General features: G+C 39.2%; 1 protein-coding gene and 1 non-coding gene across 20 annotated transcripts in view; one reads left to right on the top strand and one right to left on the bottom strand.

Annotated features, from left to right (window-relative positions):
• Positions 1-3701: 3701 nt before the first annotated feature.
• Positions 3702-3783, top strand: Trnav-aac31 (transfer RNA valine (anticodon AAC) 31). Its single transcript has one exon. It is a non-coding gene; the product is annotated as a tRNA-Val (tRNA).
• Positions 3784-6796: 3013 nt separating this feature from the next.
• The window catches only part of Robo1 (roundabout guidance receptor 1), a 1040826-nt gene continuing 1032605 nt past the window's right edge, over positions 6797-15017 (bottom strand). For 11 of the 19 annotated variants that reach the window (XM_063270751.1, XM_063270742.1, XM_063270752.1 and 8 more), the window contains one exon: positions 8055-11320. In XM_063270751.1, the coding sequence (XP_063126821.1) occupies positions 11097-11320 (224 nt within the window). In that variant the 3' untranslated portion in view covers positions 8055-11096. Of the gene's footprint in view, positions 11321-15017 lie in introns of all 19 variants that reach the window. The other 8 variants (XM_063270753.1, XM_063270754.1, XM_063270750.1 and 5 more) reach the window with 2 other exon arrangements.

Here is a 15017-nt window from a genome sequence, read left to right as displayed (position 1 = left end):
TCATACTTTTCAAGTGTTCTCAATAAATTTGCCTTGATTCATTCACATGTACTTTAATTTTTAAGTGTAACATAGCTGTGAAGGGAGCATATTTATAAGAATCTCAAACTTCCCATGTTATAAATGAATTGATGACTTCCTTGTCTGCCTTCATGATTCAGGCAAAACAGATCCTAGGTTCCTAATCAGTTTGAAAATGCCCACTTTTCCTCTGTGAATACTTCTATCTCCCCGTTGTGCCTGTGCCTCCAACACACAGTGAGCACTTTTTGAAACGTTCTTCCCCGGTCCACACACCGTTCCCTGGAGTGCTGAATCACTGAATGGATGTCCGGATGGAAATCAGAATAAAGAGAATGAGTAAAAGTTTATGAGTAATTTAATCAAACCCTCGTGATTGCACAGTATTGTTAGGATGGTCTGATAAACATATTTTTGGCATCATATTATATAGCAGAATAAGAAATAGAGTTTATTCAAAATGATTGTCTAATTATGCATACTTGAAACATGTGAGACCTAATTAACAACTGTTGCTATTAAATCATCCAGATAAAATACATGACGCTGAATGTATGCTAATCGTATGCAGAGTCTAACACTATTAGTTCAAGCAATATATTATTTTTTGCTTATGATTTATTTCCTCCTTCAAAGATTGTAAGAACTCAGTTGCTAAATTATAATTATAAATGTCTTACCTTATTTTTAAAAGACAGGTATTTTAAAAAAAAAGGTTAGATGTTCTCTAAAATATTTTTCTTTACCAAGAAAGAGGCACTACTAGGACCAACAGCCTTGCTTGGGAAAGAGGACCAATTTTACCGTGAGGGGCCGTGGTCAGTTTCCAGATCATTCAACAAGTTCTTGGCAGTGATGCTAGAACAGTCCATTTGGCTTAGTATTCATAGACAGAGGAATCTCTATGAGTTTCAGGCCAACCTGATCTACATTTGGAGTTTCAAAGCCAGTCAGTCTCTGCTTCAAACAAACAAACAAACAAAGAAACAAAAACAAAGAAACAAGCAAATGAATGAATAAGAAAATAAAAAGATTAAATGGTCTATGGGAGTGAAATCAGTTTTAAGTCAACACTGTAGATGTACAATGTGAATAAATACGCAGCTCTGATCTTTAAGAATTGGCATTTAAAATTTCTTATTCCAGAAAGTGGTCTTTTGACGTTAGACAGCATTTTAAAAGTTTAAGTCTATGTAAAATTGAGAGACAGCATACTTTTAAATGATTGCCCACAGCACCTTTGGAATTGTCTTTTCTCACGCTTTGAACAGAAAACCTCCTCTCTTTCACAATTTGATTTCAACTAATTGAAGAATGGAATTTGGGTATTGTTTTAATGTTTATTAACTTGCTTCTTATCCCCAAGGGGCAGCTTTAATTTCAACAAAGAGCACTCCATTTGAATTAGGATTCACATTTGTACTCCATTTAAATCTCTCCACTGCTAATTTCAGCAAATTTCAAATATGGCTTCCCTATTTGTCAAGAGCAATTGAGACTATATATTCCTTTGCAATTTTGGCCCAAATTCAATATGATTATATATGCAATCGCATTAGGCTCATAACGAATGACTCGTTTTTTTCTTTCAGTAATTTATTTATTCACAATTCAATTCTTGTGTTATTCCCCCAAGGTAGTTATTCCAAAACAGCCTCTATTCTCCTTGTCTGTACTGAACTCTTACATCATTTTGCATTATTACTTTGAAAGGAAAAACTTACACAAAGAATCCATTAAGTTCATTAACTCTTTTATTGCCTTCCTATCAAAACCGCACACACACAATCTCCTGCAGACACAAGGGGCATTTTTGAGAGATTTTAAAGATGATTTGTGAATAACTGTCATGCTGTGATCAACAAGCACAAGGGAAGAGGATAAAAATATTTATCAGACAAAAACTCATATAAAAATTTTAATAAAGAATATATACTATAGAAAAGGTATGGTAGGTAAGTTTCAGAGAACAAAAATACGAACTGAACGGGTAACATTAAGGAATATATAATTATATAATATATTCATATACATATATGAATGCAGTAACGATTGCATTTAACGAGTTTTTAAAAAGGCTATGAATTTGAAGGAGAGTGGGAGGGGCCTATTGGAGGGTTTGGAAGGAAGAAAGGAAAGGGAGGAACGTAATTAAATTATAACCTCAAATATTAAAATAAAAAAAGAGACGTTCGTTACTAGAACTGTCTCCAGGGTCATTTGCAGGCGGGCTCTGTTTGAATAGGTAGCATGTGAGCAATTCGCTTTCTTGTTGGGTAGCAAACTTCCTAAGCGCACTCCTCCGTACTGGGACTGGCCATTTGGTAGGAGGGTTAGGGTTAGGCTTTAGTTTTGTTGTAGGGCAATGCAGGTCCCTGGGCCTGGCTCCAAACCAGCTAAGCCTCATTGAATGGGTTCTGTTTCTTTCTGGCTTCAAACTTTTGACCTTTTCGTCTCTCTCATAACCTCTCACTGAATTACGGAAAAGATAAGGTATAATAGTTAAGATACATTTATTTAGTAGCAATGAAAATAATTTTATGGTTGGAATTACCACATTAGGAACTGTATTGATGAGTTATAGCATTAGAAAGGTTGAAAATCACTGCTCGAATTTACCCAAATCAGGACAAGGGCTGTCAATACCATTCTGGAAGCACAAATCAGTTATTTGAACAAAAATGTTACTCAAAATGATCCCCTAGCAAAGGCGTCTTCTCGGAACCAGGAGCCAATTACATGACTCCAGCAAGGCTTCACATTCCTTCATTCAGTTTGTCCACCACCCCTGCTTTCTATTTCTCTTCCAGAGCTGAAGACAGAATCCAGGGCCTTGTATATTCTAGGCATTCGTTTTAACTTTGAGGCACATCCCATGTTGTGGCTTTTGAGATACTCATGTCATTATAGCTCAGGATGGCCTTACTCTGTGGCCTGTGCTCACTTCAAACTGTCTTCTGCTTGTGTCTCTTGGATGCTGGATTAGAGTGTGCACCATCATGCCAAACCCCAAGCAGCCCTTAGTTATGAATTCTGAAGTTCCCAGACATTAGCCTCAGGTTTCTGGGCTGACACTGGCCTCTAACTAGGCTTGAATTTAGTTCTGCTGCCACTGTCCCCTCGGGCTAGTGTCAGGCACCAGGGCAGGTTTACATTGTAAAGAAGGTGCTCTAAACCGTCAGAAGCCCTGCAAGGAGGGACAGAGGAAACAGTTACGGAAGTCAAGCTGGGTACAGACATGGTTCCTTCAGTTGACATTTCCAAGAGTTCTGTTTTTCCAAAGCTGCAAAACTTACAGCTTTACTTGATGAAGAAGTTCGGAATGTTCCAAGATTCACCTATCCATGGAGCTCCTGAACTCTCAAAAACAAAACTTTCTGTTTGCTATAAAAATTTGCCACAGAGTCTAGTAAGAAAGCTCAGTGGCTAAGAGCCCATTCTACTTTCACAGAAGACTAAGGTACATGTCCCCACACACCCACAATGGGCAGCTTCCAACTGCCTGTAACTCTAGCCCCTGGGGAGTCGATGCTGTCTACTTTACAACTGTATGCAGATTTGGTGCGTGCACGCACACAACACACACTTAAACATAAATAGTTATCTTTTAAAATGCATCATACAAAGAGTAACTTAGTAAACAACAAAAAAGGGACTTCTCCTAGGTTAGAAGTTAAAGATTCGGGGGCTGGGGATTTAGCTCAGTGGTAGAGCGCTTGCCTAACAAGCACAAGGCCCTGGGTTCGGTCCCCAGCTCCGAAAAAAAAAAAAAAAAAAAAAAAAGAACAAAAGAAAAAAAAAAAGAAGTTAAAGATTCAGGTGCCAATGTGGTTGGGTTTTTGTAAAAGCTGGGTCACAAACCATTGATACCTCATTGTATTCAGGTGGGATGAAGAAAGAGCCTGTTTTTGTTCCCATTCTGAGGGTCCCAGTTAGGAGCTTATCACTCGAAGACCTCATCCCCTAACTCCATCACAGTGTAGGCTAGGATTTTAATGTTAAATTGAACGGAGAAACTTCCCACTCATGACAGAATACTTAGACAAATCTAAGTATTGGGAGCAAGAAATTTGTATACGTATTTCACCAAAGTTAAGATTTATGTTAGAGCTTTAATTTACATGACACTGTGCTAATGCTTCAGGGATAGACTTGGAGAACAACTGATTTGTTTATGCCAGTCTCAATTTAATTTGAATTTTATTCTGTTCTGAGGGCTTCGGTAACTTGACATGCCTAATATGTAGTGTGTGTGTAGATTTCAAAAAGAACTTTATTGTAGATAATTCTGTTCAGACATACATAGTACATCTTGTAGCTTTGGTCTAAAGTGCCCGATTGCAGTGATTCTAAGATTAACCCTCCTTGCCATTCTTATACATTCCTGATTTATGCCAATGATGATTCTCTTCTAAAAATGTTCAGTATGTTAAGATAATTAAAACTCAAGACACATACTGTTGAAAATAATCTGTAAGAACTAGCCCAGTGTGAAAATAAATTAAGTATGTGTGACTAGTTTCAGATGTGGGTGTTCCTAAATTTTATGTTAAAAAGGGCCAATTGATGATTGTTTGATCTTTTTTTTTTTTTTTTTTTTTCAGAGCTGGGGACCGAACCCAGGGCCTTGTGCTTGTTAGGCAAGCGCTCTACTACTGAGCTAAATCCCCAACCCCGTTTGATCTTTTTTAATACCATGTTCCAATGCTTTCGATAATGCTGCTCACAGCAGGTAGGTGCTGTTTGGGACACGCCTTCTTCTCACGTGCTCTCATCACCTGCGCTCAGGAGTTGAATACCTGGCTGTGACAGTCGCCTTTGTCAATGAGGCATGAGAACAGTGTTCAGACTCTTTGCCTTCAGATTCTCAAGCTTCCAGGAAGAGCAAGGTAGCTTCCCTAGGGGGACATGTTTGCCCACCTCAAAGGACTTATATTAACTTTTCTCCTACTCTCTAGGACTAAGGCCCAAATAAACCCCATGCGTCCAACTCTGTCTCAGGCTCTGTGGAGAAACACCAACCAAAACCAGTCACTTTCTGATCCTTCCCTGATTCTCTTGGCTAAGCGTAAATTCTCCAAGCATCTCTCTGTGTAACAATTTACAAATAATGAAGGTGTGAGACTTGTGTACTCCTACAGTTGGTGGTCACTCAGCCAAATAGTACGGACATTAATGCTGTGCTTGCCCCATTTCCTAGAAAGGCAACTAACTTGGCAATGATATTAATTTCCATATGAAGGTGCTCTTTAACTGCTCCTAATTCCTATGCTTCTTATATTGATGAAGCAAATGACAATTTGCTTACTATCTCCTTTAGGAGGCATTCTGAAGAGTAAGCAGGGAAAACTGTCCCACAATGGTTACTGAAAGTGATGTCTATACATTGACTCATTCCAGCCTCAGATATATTACAACAAACCCGACACTTATTTCGTGGAGTAGGGGTTCTCAAACCCTTTTAGATTATTAGTCTTCTTTCTTTGAGGTGAAAGGGTCTTCCATCCACTTCCACCAACACTCATCTCACATGGGGCAACTGGTTCAGGGGACAATGGTAGCTTGGGAGGTCCTGAAGAATTCTCAAGTCTTTGGGGGCCACAGACAAACTGCCAAATTTCAGGTTTCTTCAGATCCCAAACAGGGCACAGAAGAGCAAACGAACTCTGACTGTCATCTTCTCACACCTCTCCACTTGGGTGTAATCACAGATTTAAGGGAGGTTTGATGGGGGTGGGGGTGGGGCAGCACAGATGGAGATTAAGAGATGCCAAATAAATAAGTAAATAAATAAACAAATAAAGTAAGTAAGTAAGTAAGTAAGTGAAGCTAGGTGGTGGTGGCTTACACCTTTAATCCCAGTACTTGGGAGACAGAGGCAGGTGGATCTCTGTGAGTTCAAGGCTAGCCTGGTCTACTGAGTGAGTTCCAGGACATCTAGGATGATACAGAGCAACCCAGTCTCAAAAACAAAACAAAACCAAATCAAAACAAAACCAAAAACTCCAAAGAGTTGACCAATGTGGACCATTGATAATTTGACAACAGTGATGTTCAAGACCTCTGCCTCTTCATACCCCAAGTTTTCCTCACATAGAGCCAGTCTCTGGCATTTAGAGGCTACCCTGTGGAGAATGAAAAAAACAAAACAAAACAAATTTCATGGCACATCTGAAATTTTTAAGAAAGCCAGAGATGACTCAACTCTCCTGGGACCATCACTCAGATAGAAATATCTGATGGAAGAGAGGCTCACAATTAAGCTTATGATGATTACAAGATTCACAGGGTCTTCCTCTAAGGATACACACCCAGAAAACAATTGCTGGGGATTAGACACTGGGGCAGCTGCTAGTGATGTACAGGCAATTAAAGGGATGCAGCTCGTTTGAGTCATCGCCCATAGTGGGGTGGATTTTTTGGTAATATAGCTGGATCTGAGTCACCCGAACTTCTATAAGTAACCCCCTCCCTTCCCTAAAATGCATTGGTTCACTAAATTGGACTTGCATGTGTCATTCATTCATCTGTTGTGGTGCTGTCTGTGGTAGATGGATGAGCAGATGTTTGCTCACATCTGTCCAGGAAAAATCCCATACACTTCAAGATTGCATTATGTTTGCTATAATGTACAACAGCAGCCCCCAGTAGACACTGAATCCATTTATTGAGAAGTCAAGTGACATGTCTGTATTACCAGACTGTGTGAAGAAAATACCAGAAACACAACATCAGCAGTTCATTTACTGCCCTTGCCCCCAAAAGCAAAGACACGAACAAGAACACGAAGCATTTATTTCACGATGGGGGTATTTCACAGTGAGTTTTACTTACCAGAGGTGGGAGGACCCTTGTCCTTATACCACACTTAATGCTTTTACTTTCATGCAAAATTTTAGGAACAAATCAGATTCGAAAAGTGGAGATTGCATGTGTAGCGAATTTCAGTCCATAAATAAACAATATCTTATACCATTGTGAAGTTTACAGAGTCTATGTAGATACATCAACTCACTGAATCATGACAACAGCTCCATGAGGTAGGTCTTATTGACTTTACAGGTGAAGTACCTGAGACTTAGAGGTTAAGTAACATGTCCAAGGAAACACAGCCATGACAAAACTAGAACCCAGTGTTGTCCCGGCCCTCTGACGTGCAGATTTTGTGTGTGAATTGCAGCATGTAATAGAAAAAGAGAGGCAGTGGCTTAGTAGCTTACCCACCTAGAAAAAGAAAAACCAGTCCATTACATATGTCCCCACCCCCCCAGTGATTTGTTTCTTTAAAAAATAGCTTAGAAACTAACTCCTTGACTACTGGGTCTGTAGAGGTATTAAATGGAGTTGATAATTACATCCCTTTTATAAAATTAAATTCCAAATTAAGCCCTTCGTTGTTCCATGTCTGTTCTTCAGCTTTTCAAATTCTGGTAAACACAAAAATTAGGTTAAAGGAAAAATATATATACCACAGGGTGGGTGTCGGGGGCGGGGTCTAAACTCCAGTATATTCTGTTGATCTTGACATTTCCACGACATGGTACCCATCTCATCCACCCAAGTGAAATTCTGCAATAGGGTGATTTAATTGATCATAATGTGCAACCTGGTCTATAAGTGCTAGTCCAAATTTTCTGACAACCAATGGGATTTATAAACTTTGTTCCCGACAGAGCATAGGTGCCTTAAACTTGACAAAAGAGGTTTACTGTACAGAGTTGCATCCTGATTATTTTAGAAATAGGCTAACTGAAATTCAGATACACACACGGAAACAAGCACAGCACACTTTTCAGAGTTCATCTCTGATCACACAGCTAACTTCAACTTCAGAATCATCTCCCACTTACTCCCCCCAACTGAAGCGAGAACTTTTGCTTAGCAGTAGAAGCTGGATTCTCGTTAAGAAAACTGAGAACTCCTTCTTTTTTCATAACGTAGTGGTGAAATGTTAAGACAAAACGACTTTGTGATCTCATGGAATAAATCTGATAATCATATAATGAAAAAGAAATCAACACAAGGAAGGATGATGTATTTGAGAACATTTTTAATAAATAATATGACAAAATTACTTTTTTGATTATTGAATTTTCAGTATGCAAAAGTATGGCTAAAAATAAGAGGTTTCTTACATGAACATAATGAAAACATTAATCACGTGGGTTGTTCCCTTAGAACTGCACATCCTTTCTATGGGACATGGGGCCTTTTCAAATTATCTAAATGAATACACTTAGTTTCTGGTGAATACCAGCCTTTTGATTTTATTTATTTATCTATTTTGTGGGTCAATTTTGTTTGGTTTTGTGGGGTCAAGCCTGATACCTATGTATGACTAAAGGTTCATTTTGTTTTCTTCAAATAGCACCAATTATAAAGTCAATGAAATTTGTAAAATGTAAAAACACCAAAAAACAAACAAAAAAAAAAAAAAGAAAAAAGAAAACCCATAGAAATCTACAGTCACGGAGCATCACTTCTCAGTTCCAAGTCGGAATGCCTCTCATGAGTGTCTAAGGAAATCTTATAAGATTCAACATTGGCCACAACAAACTTAAAACAACTCTTTTTTTTTTTTTTCTCTTTAAGTCCACAAAAAATTGGAACCACTTGGTTCACAGCCCACGATAAGGTACCTGACCTTGCTAGCTGTCACCATTCAAATATTGCAAATAGAAACACAGAGCATTAACAAAACAGGCTAAAAACACTTCTCAACAGCTTCCTCAATAAGACAAAAAAGGTTAATAGTTACAATGGTTTACAAATAAAGTTTAGTGATTGTGCTTTTAAAACCAAAAAAAAAAAAAAAGATTAAAAACAGTGCATTACAAAAACAAACAAAATAAATCAAACAAACCTCCTTAAGTGGCACTTCTGAAAGTTGAATTGACACTACCAGAAGAAATTCAGGCCAGTTAAGATAGGGATGTCCTTACCCAATTGGTCATTAAAAACATCCATTTGCTTGTAATATGCATTCGTAGTTGCTTTTTGATTGAAAAATAGAACAAGATTTTTGCTAGGTTTACTTCTCACAATGACTAGACAACCAGAGGTCCAACTGGCTTAGCCTTACTTATCCAAAAGTACATTTCCAAGAATATATTTCAATGATTGAAATAAAGACAAAATAAAGTACCACCAGGAGTTGCAAAGAGTATATATTTACAATGCTTCTATCCCATTCAAATGAACTGTAATTCTGCGTGTGATAGATTTTTAGTTTATCCCAGCAAAGGGTGGCATGAAAGACTGATTCTAAAACTCACATAAAATGAAGTACGCTTTAACTGGCATTAGCAGTTGGTCATGGAACGGTTATACTTTGAGAGCCCTTGGCATGAGGTTGAGTGATCCCCTTTGTATCTTTGATCAATATTTTGCTATCAATTAGCTGGATAGATAAGCAGTGCAATGCCATATCTCAGGGGCAAATTGCAAAAAGAACTGATCTGTTCTTTCTCGCTGGCTGCTGGCTGAAGCAAGCATTCAAGACACTTCCAATACCGGAAGTCAAGTATAACGGCTGCAACAGCATCTCGGCAGGGGGAGATTCATTAAGGGTTAGGCAATCAATCAGCAACACTAAAAACCCAAGAAACTTTTTAAAAATGTTATCCCAACAGGAGGAATAAAAACGACGATTTGTCCACTCCGATCGCACTGAACGTTTCATCTGGTACGGTGTGTCATCTGACGTGAGGCCTCTTGAGTGACGGCTTTTCACATGGGCATCATAAGCCTCTCTGGTGGTCTTCAGCTTTCAGTTTCCTAGAAGAGATGGATTTGTGGCTAAATTTAAGACCAAACCCAGAGATAACCGTCTGATGTTTACTTATGGTCATCGACTGTGAGTGTTTTCTTCATTCATTGGTTGGCATGTATCGCAAAGTGTTCATCACTACTAATTCATTTCTCAACTTCAGCTGGTCTTTACAGCAACTCGAGCCATCCACAAACAAGGACCAAGCTGTTCTGAAGCAGACCTGGATGTCACAGGTAGGAGCACGGGCCCTGGGTAAGGAGAAGCGCTCTAACTTCCCACTTCCCCTAGGTGCCATCTCACCAGTTAAATTCTGCATCCACTTTATAAATACTGGATTTAATGTCAAGACTCTTTCAGTCATTCCCCTTCAGTCCCCCCTCCCAAGTTATTCTATTTAAAATGCCAAAAACTAAAGGGGAAAACAAATACTCTTGACAGCATTTGTGGGAGAAAAGTTTTCTTATTACAAACCACAAAGTCTAAACACAGGATACATATAATATTTAACTTCATGTGATTTCTTAACATTTTCATCTTACGTTTTGGAGTAAGACTCTCAAATTCATTCAGCATATACTTGAGATTAAATATCTTTGTAAGGAAACAAATTTGTCTGTGAGTTACTTTTTATTGAAGAGAAAAAATTACTAATTTTTAAAGGGAAGGGACTTTTAAATATGACTTCCAACTATATCTTGTATATTGTTTCTAGATTACAAGAAGGGAGGAGGCTTTTATTTGACTTAGAAAGAGCTCTTTTTTGGGCTAGGTTTCTTTCCAAAACAGTGAAAGTGAAAGACGGCTGGAAAGTCTGTCAAATTAGGCCTGATGACAGACAACAGAGGCTACACACACATCATAATAGCTTACCTCATTGAGGATTCTTATAATACTATGAATTATAACATGTCAGACCGAGTTACTTCTAGAACTCATTCAAAATTTCAAGGGTTAACAATGATGTTTTTGGGCTGGAGATATGGCTCGGAGGTTAAGAGCACTGGCTATTCTTCCAGAGGTCCTGAGTTCAAATCCCAGCAACCACATGGTGGCTCACAACCATCTGTACCCTCTTCTGCCTTCTAGGCATACATGTAGGTAGAATACTGTATACATAACAAATACATAAATAAATAAGTATTTAAAAAGCAATGATGTTTTTGAAGACTTAAAATTCATATTCTTTCTGATAGAAAACATGTATGACATTCAGATGGTGGAGAGAAAATGGGTCCATGTCTGTATGCTGACAGATGTTCAGAACTTCAAAGGCTGACATCATGGCTACAGACAGACTAATGTTTTAACGTTTTGGGAAAATTATGCATACCTCTAATTCTTCATTATTCTCATCTCCTCTTTCAAATCCCCCAAGTACTTGCATTTCTGCCATATTTCTTCGGCCCACATTTGCTTGCTCTCTCTGTCGGCTTCCTGAGCCTCTTGATGACATTGAGCTTGAAGAACTGGGATCCCTAGGGTTGTTTGACGTTGGGAAAGTAGGCCTACAGTACGGAAGGATATCCTCTGTGTAAAGAAATACAATGAGAGCATGTGAGCAAGACAGAACACTTTCATTTTATATCTAGTCACTCCTCTCTATCTGTAATGGGCAAGCATGGGTGACTCAGAGGCATAAATACCAAACAGGACTGCCTTTTGGAGATGCCAATAACACCTCTTATTGTTTTCTACTGACTACACTCATAAGCTAGTATCCATCTCAAATTCACACAGGACCCAGGACATTACAGGAGACAAGTCAAGTGAGGACTCAATTGACTTCCATTCTTTTATTTACCATGTGGTCTTCAGTAATTTAGTTTCTAACTCCCACACATGTGACAGGAGAACATAAGCTCTTATTGATGACATGAACAAAATAAGAGAGAGAAATCACTATGTAAACAAGGCTTTCTTATAAGGAGTTAGCAAGGAGTCAGTTCCCAATTGAAATTTAAGCTTAGGTTCAGATACTCCCTCTTGAGGTGCCAACTTCAACGTATTTGCACCATTAAACTCTGAATCTCAGGAGCTGACTTCAAATAATAAGGCATTTGTGCTTTGAACATGAGTGGCCCCTATAGTCTTATATATTTAAGTGCTTAGTCCCCTGTTGGTGGAACTATTTGGGAAGGATTAGAAGGTGTGGCCTTGTTAGAGGAAGTATGACATTGGGGATGGGCTTTGACATTTCAAAAGCCAAGCCATTCCCAGCTAGCTCTTTCTTTGCCTTGTACTTGTATTTGATGTATGTTCTCAGCTCCTGTATGTGCCTGCCTGCCTGCTGCCATGTTCTCTATCATGATGGCCCTGAACACAGCACTCTCTGATATGTGAGCCCCTAGGAAACTCTGTCTCCTATCAGTTGCCTTGGTTGTTGTGTCTCTTTACAGCAATGGGGAATAAGTAAGACAGCATACTATCTTCTATCTTCTTACAACTTTAAGTTTACTACTGCTGAATCATGTGACTGCTTGTTCACTTTTCTTCCATAGTCTGTCTGCACTCTGGACATAAACTCATAAGAACTAAACTCGTTTATGTGTTCTCTGTAAATGTAAATGTCACTTTTATTTCCTCAGGTAAAGGGATAAGACGAGAGCCATACCCACACTTTACCAATGCATGGCTTGGGCTGAGCCAGAGCAGTTCTATCTAACTATCCCTAGGCCTAGGTCTGGAAGCATCTTGCCTCTTCACAATCTAATCTTTAATCTAATCTTTAGTCTGCAAGCATGGATCTTGAAGGTTTCAGCTTTCAATTGTCTGCTAAACTAGTCCTGGCATGTTTTAGACTCCAAGACGTGTTACTGAAGAAGGTCATCCTTTAGCTTTTCCTGAACTCTGGCTGGCTGGTTCAACTCAGCTGTTCTCACTCAAATTCTTCTCAAGATGACTGATTCAAATTGGCTTCTTTCAGCTTCTGATTTCTCTGCTTGGAAAGACTGCCTCTGAACTCCAAGAACTGAACTGCTCCGAACTCAACTCCTTTGCTCTGAACTGAGCTCAACTGCAGTCACCTAGATTACAGAGAACATATTTGAACTGACTGGCTTGCTCTTCCTTACTACTCTACATAGTTTCTCTTTCCTGCCTGTTATCATAAGAGACAGGCATATCCTACCTCTGACTATTCACTCAAATCTTTCTCTGACTCTCCAAATGATGTCATTCTTTGGGATTAAAGGTGTGTAGTAAAGGCATATGTGTATTCCAGTCAGAGGGATTAAAGGTGTGTAGTGTGTCTGTATTGCAGCCAGCTCATATTTTTGGATATGATCGTTGGCCAAAGCAGCCATGTTACTGGGTTAGGATTCTTTTAAAGTTCTCCCTGCTCTGCTATCCCCCAACGCTTCTTTTATTCCTTTCCTCTCCATAGTGCCTGAGGAAAGCTTCATTTCTCCTGAATCCCTGATATTCTCTGCAGCAGAAGGTGAGGACTGAGCTTCCCTTCTAGCTCTCCAGTATGTACCAGTTCTAAATGACTGCTCCCCCTGTCCTTTCAAGAAAAGTCTCCTCCTGTGAGCCATGAGCCACTTACTTAAGAAGCCAGTCACAATCCCCTATCTCTTTTCATTCTTGTCACTGCCTCCACCCACAGTTCTGACTCTGGGGAGGTTTCTCTCCCGGGGCAGTCTCTTCACATGTATCTTCTTAATTCAACCTGTTTCTTCCTGTTGACATACATTTTATCAACTACAATACATTCAAATTTTCTCTGCTTTGCCCTAAGTCTATTCTCCTCGGGGATCAATGTGCTCCTTCCTTCCTTGCCCAACAACCATCTTCTTAAAAGGCAAACGGGGCTGGGCTGTGGTGGCACAGGCCTTTAATCCCAGCACTCAGAAAGCAGAGGCAGGCAGATCTCTGTGCCTTCAAGAGCAGCCTGGTTTATAGCCAGAGTTACACCCAGAGTATGTCAGTATTGAAAAACCAAAACCAAACAACAGGGAGACTGACTTAAAAATTGGTAGTTTTAGGTCCCATTCATTCTGTTTCCTGATGAAATCGCATCACAAAGTCTACATTGTCACATACAACTGAGAAAGTAGATGGGGCTAGCCACATTTCAGTCCTTGTATCCCAGGACTTCACTCTGTTCCTTCTGAATTGCAATACTGCTATTCTCTTAGCTTTCAGCAACCCTTCCTTCCTTACCTATCTTTTTGGGATATGTTTTATATGTAAGTGTGAAGAAGTCATGTCAGTGTCTAATATTTTCTCCTTTCTTTCCAAAGCTGCACACACACCACACGCACAGATATTTGTATATTTTTTTCTTTTCAACTTCTCTGGGGGCAATCTCATCTATTCTTTGGTATATAATATTTTGAGAATATAATTTTGTCTATTTTATGTATTGTTATACTCCCAGACTATCATATAATAGATCGTCAATAAATAGTTTTGAGCAAGAAGAGAAGTGATTGTAACTACAGTTCCCATGAACTATGTCCTGAATCTCTATCTCTGACAACCAGCTCAGTTATACCTCTTTATACTCAATTTGCTAGGCACTGATTTCGAGATGCCTCTCCTCTGCGATTGGTTGTAACACTCAAGAGACAACAGGGATGACTCTGTGGAGGTAAATGACCCTTCATGTACTGCTAGTCCTTCATGTCTGCATATTTTTAAAATCATTGTGGGGGTGGGGTGAGGTAAGGGTTGGGGGAGGATGCTGAGACAGGCTTTCCTTATGTAGTGCTGGGTGTCCTGGGAATCACTCTGTAGTACAAGCTGGCTTCGAACTCACAGATCCAACTGCTTCTGCTTCTGCTTCTGCCTCCAAGTGCTGTGTACACAGCCAACGCCTCGCTGCCTTGCATATTTAGTTTATATGTCATTTCTTCAGGAAAGACCTCTGGATCTTTCTTGCCATTGCACAATGGAAGTAATGCTGGGTGTAAGAATATTTTTATTTGGTCAGTCTTCAAGGCATGCTTGGTGGCACAGGCTGGGCTATACTGAAGACTTAACAGTCAGTGATAATGTCCTTAGGGAGGACATGGATACCTAAAACCTTAAGGTATCTATGAATTATAATATCTAAATTTTCTCCTCCTCTGTATGTGTGAACAGATGCTTATAGACATCTGAAGACTTAGTGCTGTAAATATAGTACAATGAGTATTTGATATGTGTAGAAATAAATCAAATGGAGGTAAATGTCGGCACAAAGGATCAGACCTTCAAGTCTAGGAAAGCACTTTCCTTAATT

Source organism: Rattus norvegicus, chromosome 11, assembly GCF_036323735.1.
Source record: "Rattus norvegicus strain BN/NHsdMcwi chromosome 11, GRCr8, whole genome shotgun sequence".
In the NCBI taxonomy this organism is placed as follows: domain Eukaryota; kingdom Metazoa; phylum Chordata; class Mammalia; order Rodentia; family Muridae; genus Rattus; species Rattus norvegicus.
This window is presented reverse-complemented; position numbering and strand designations above follow the sequence as displayed.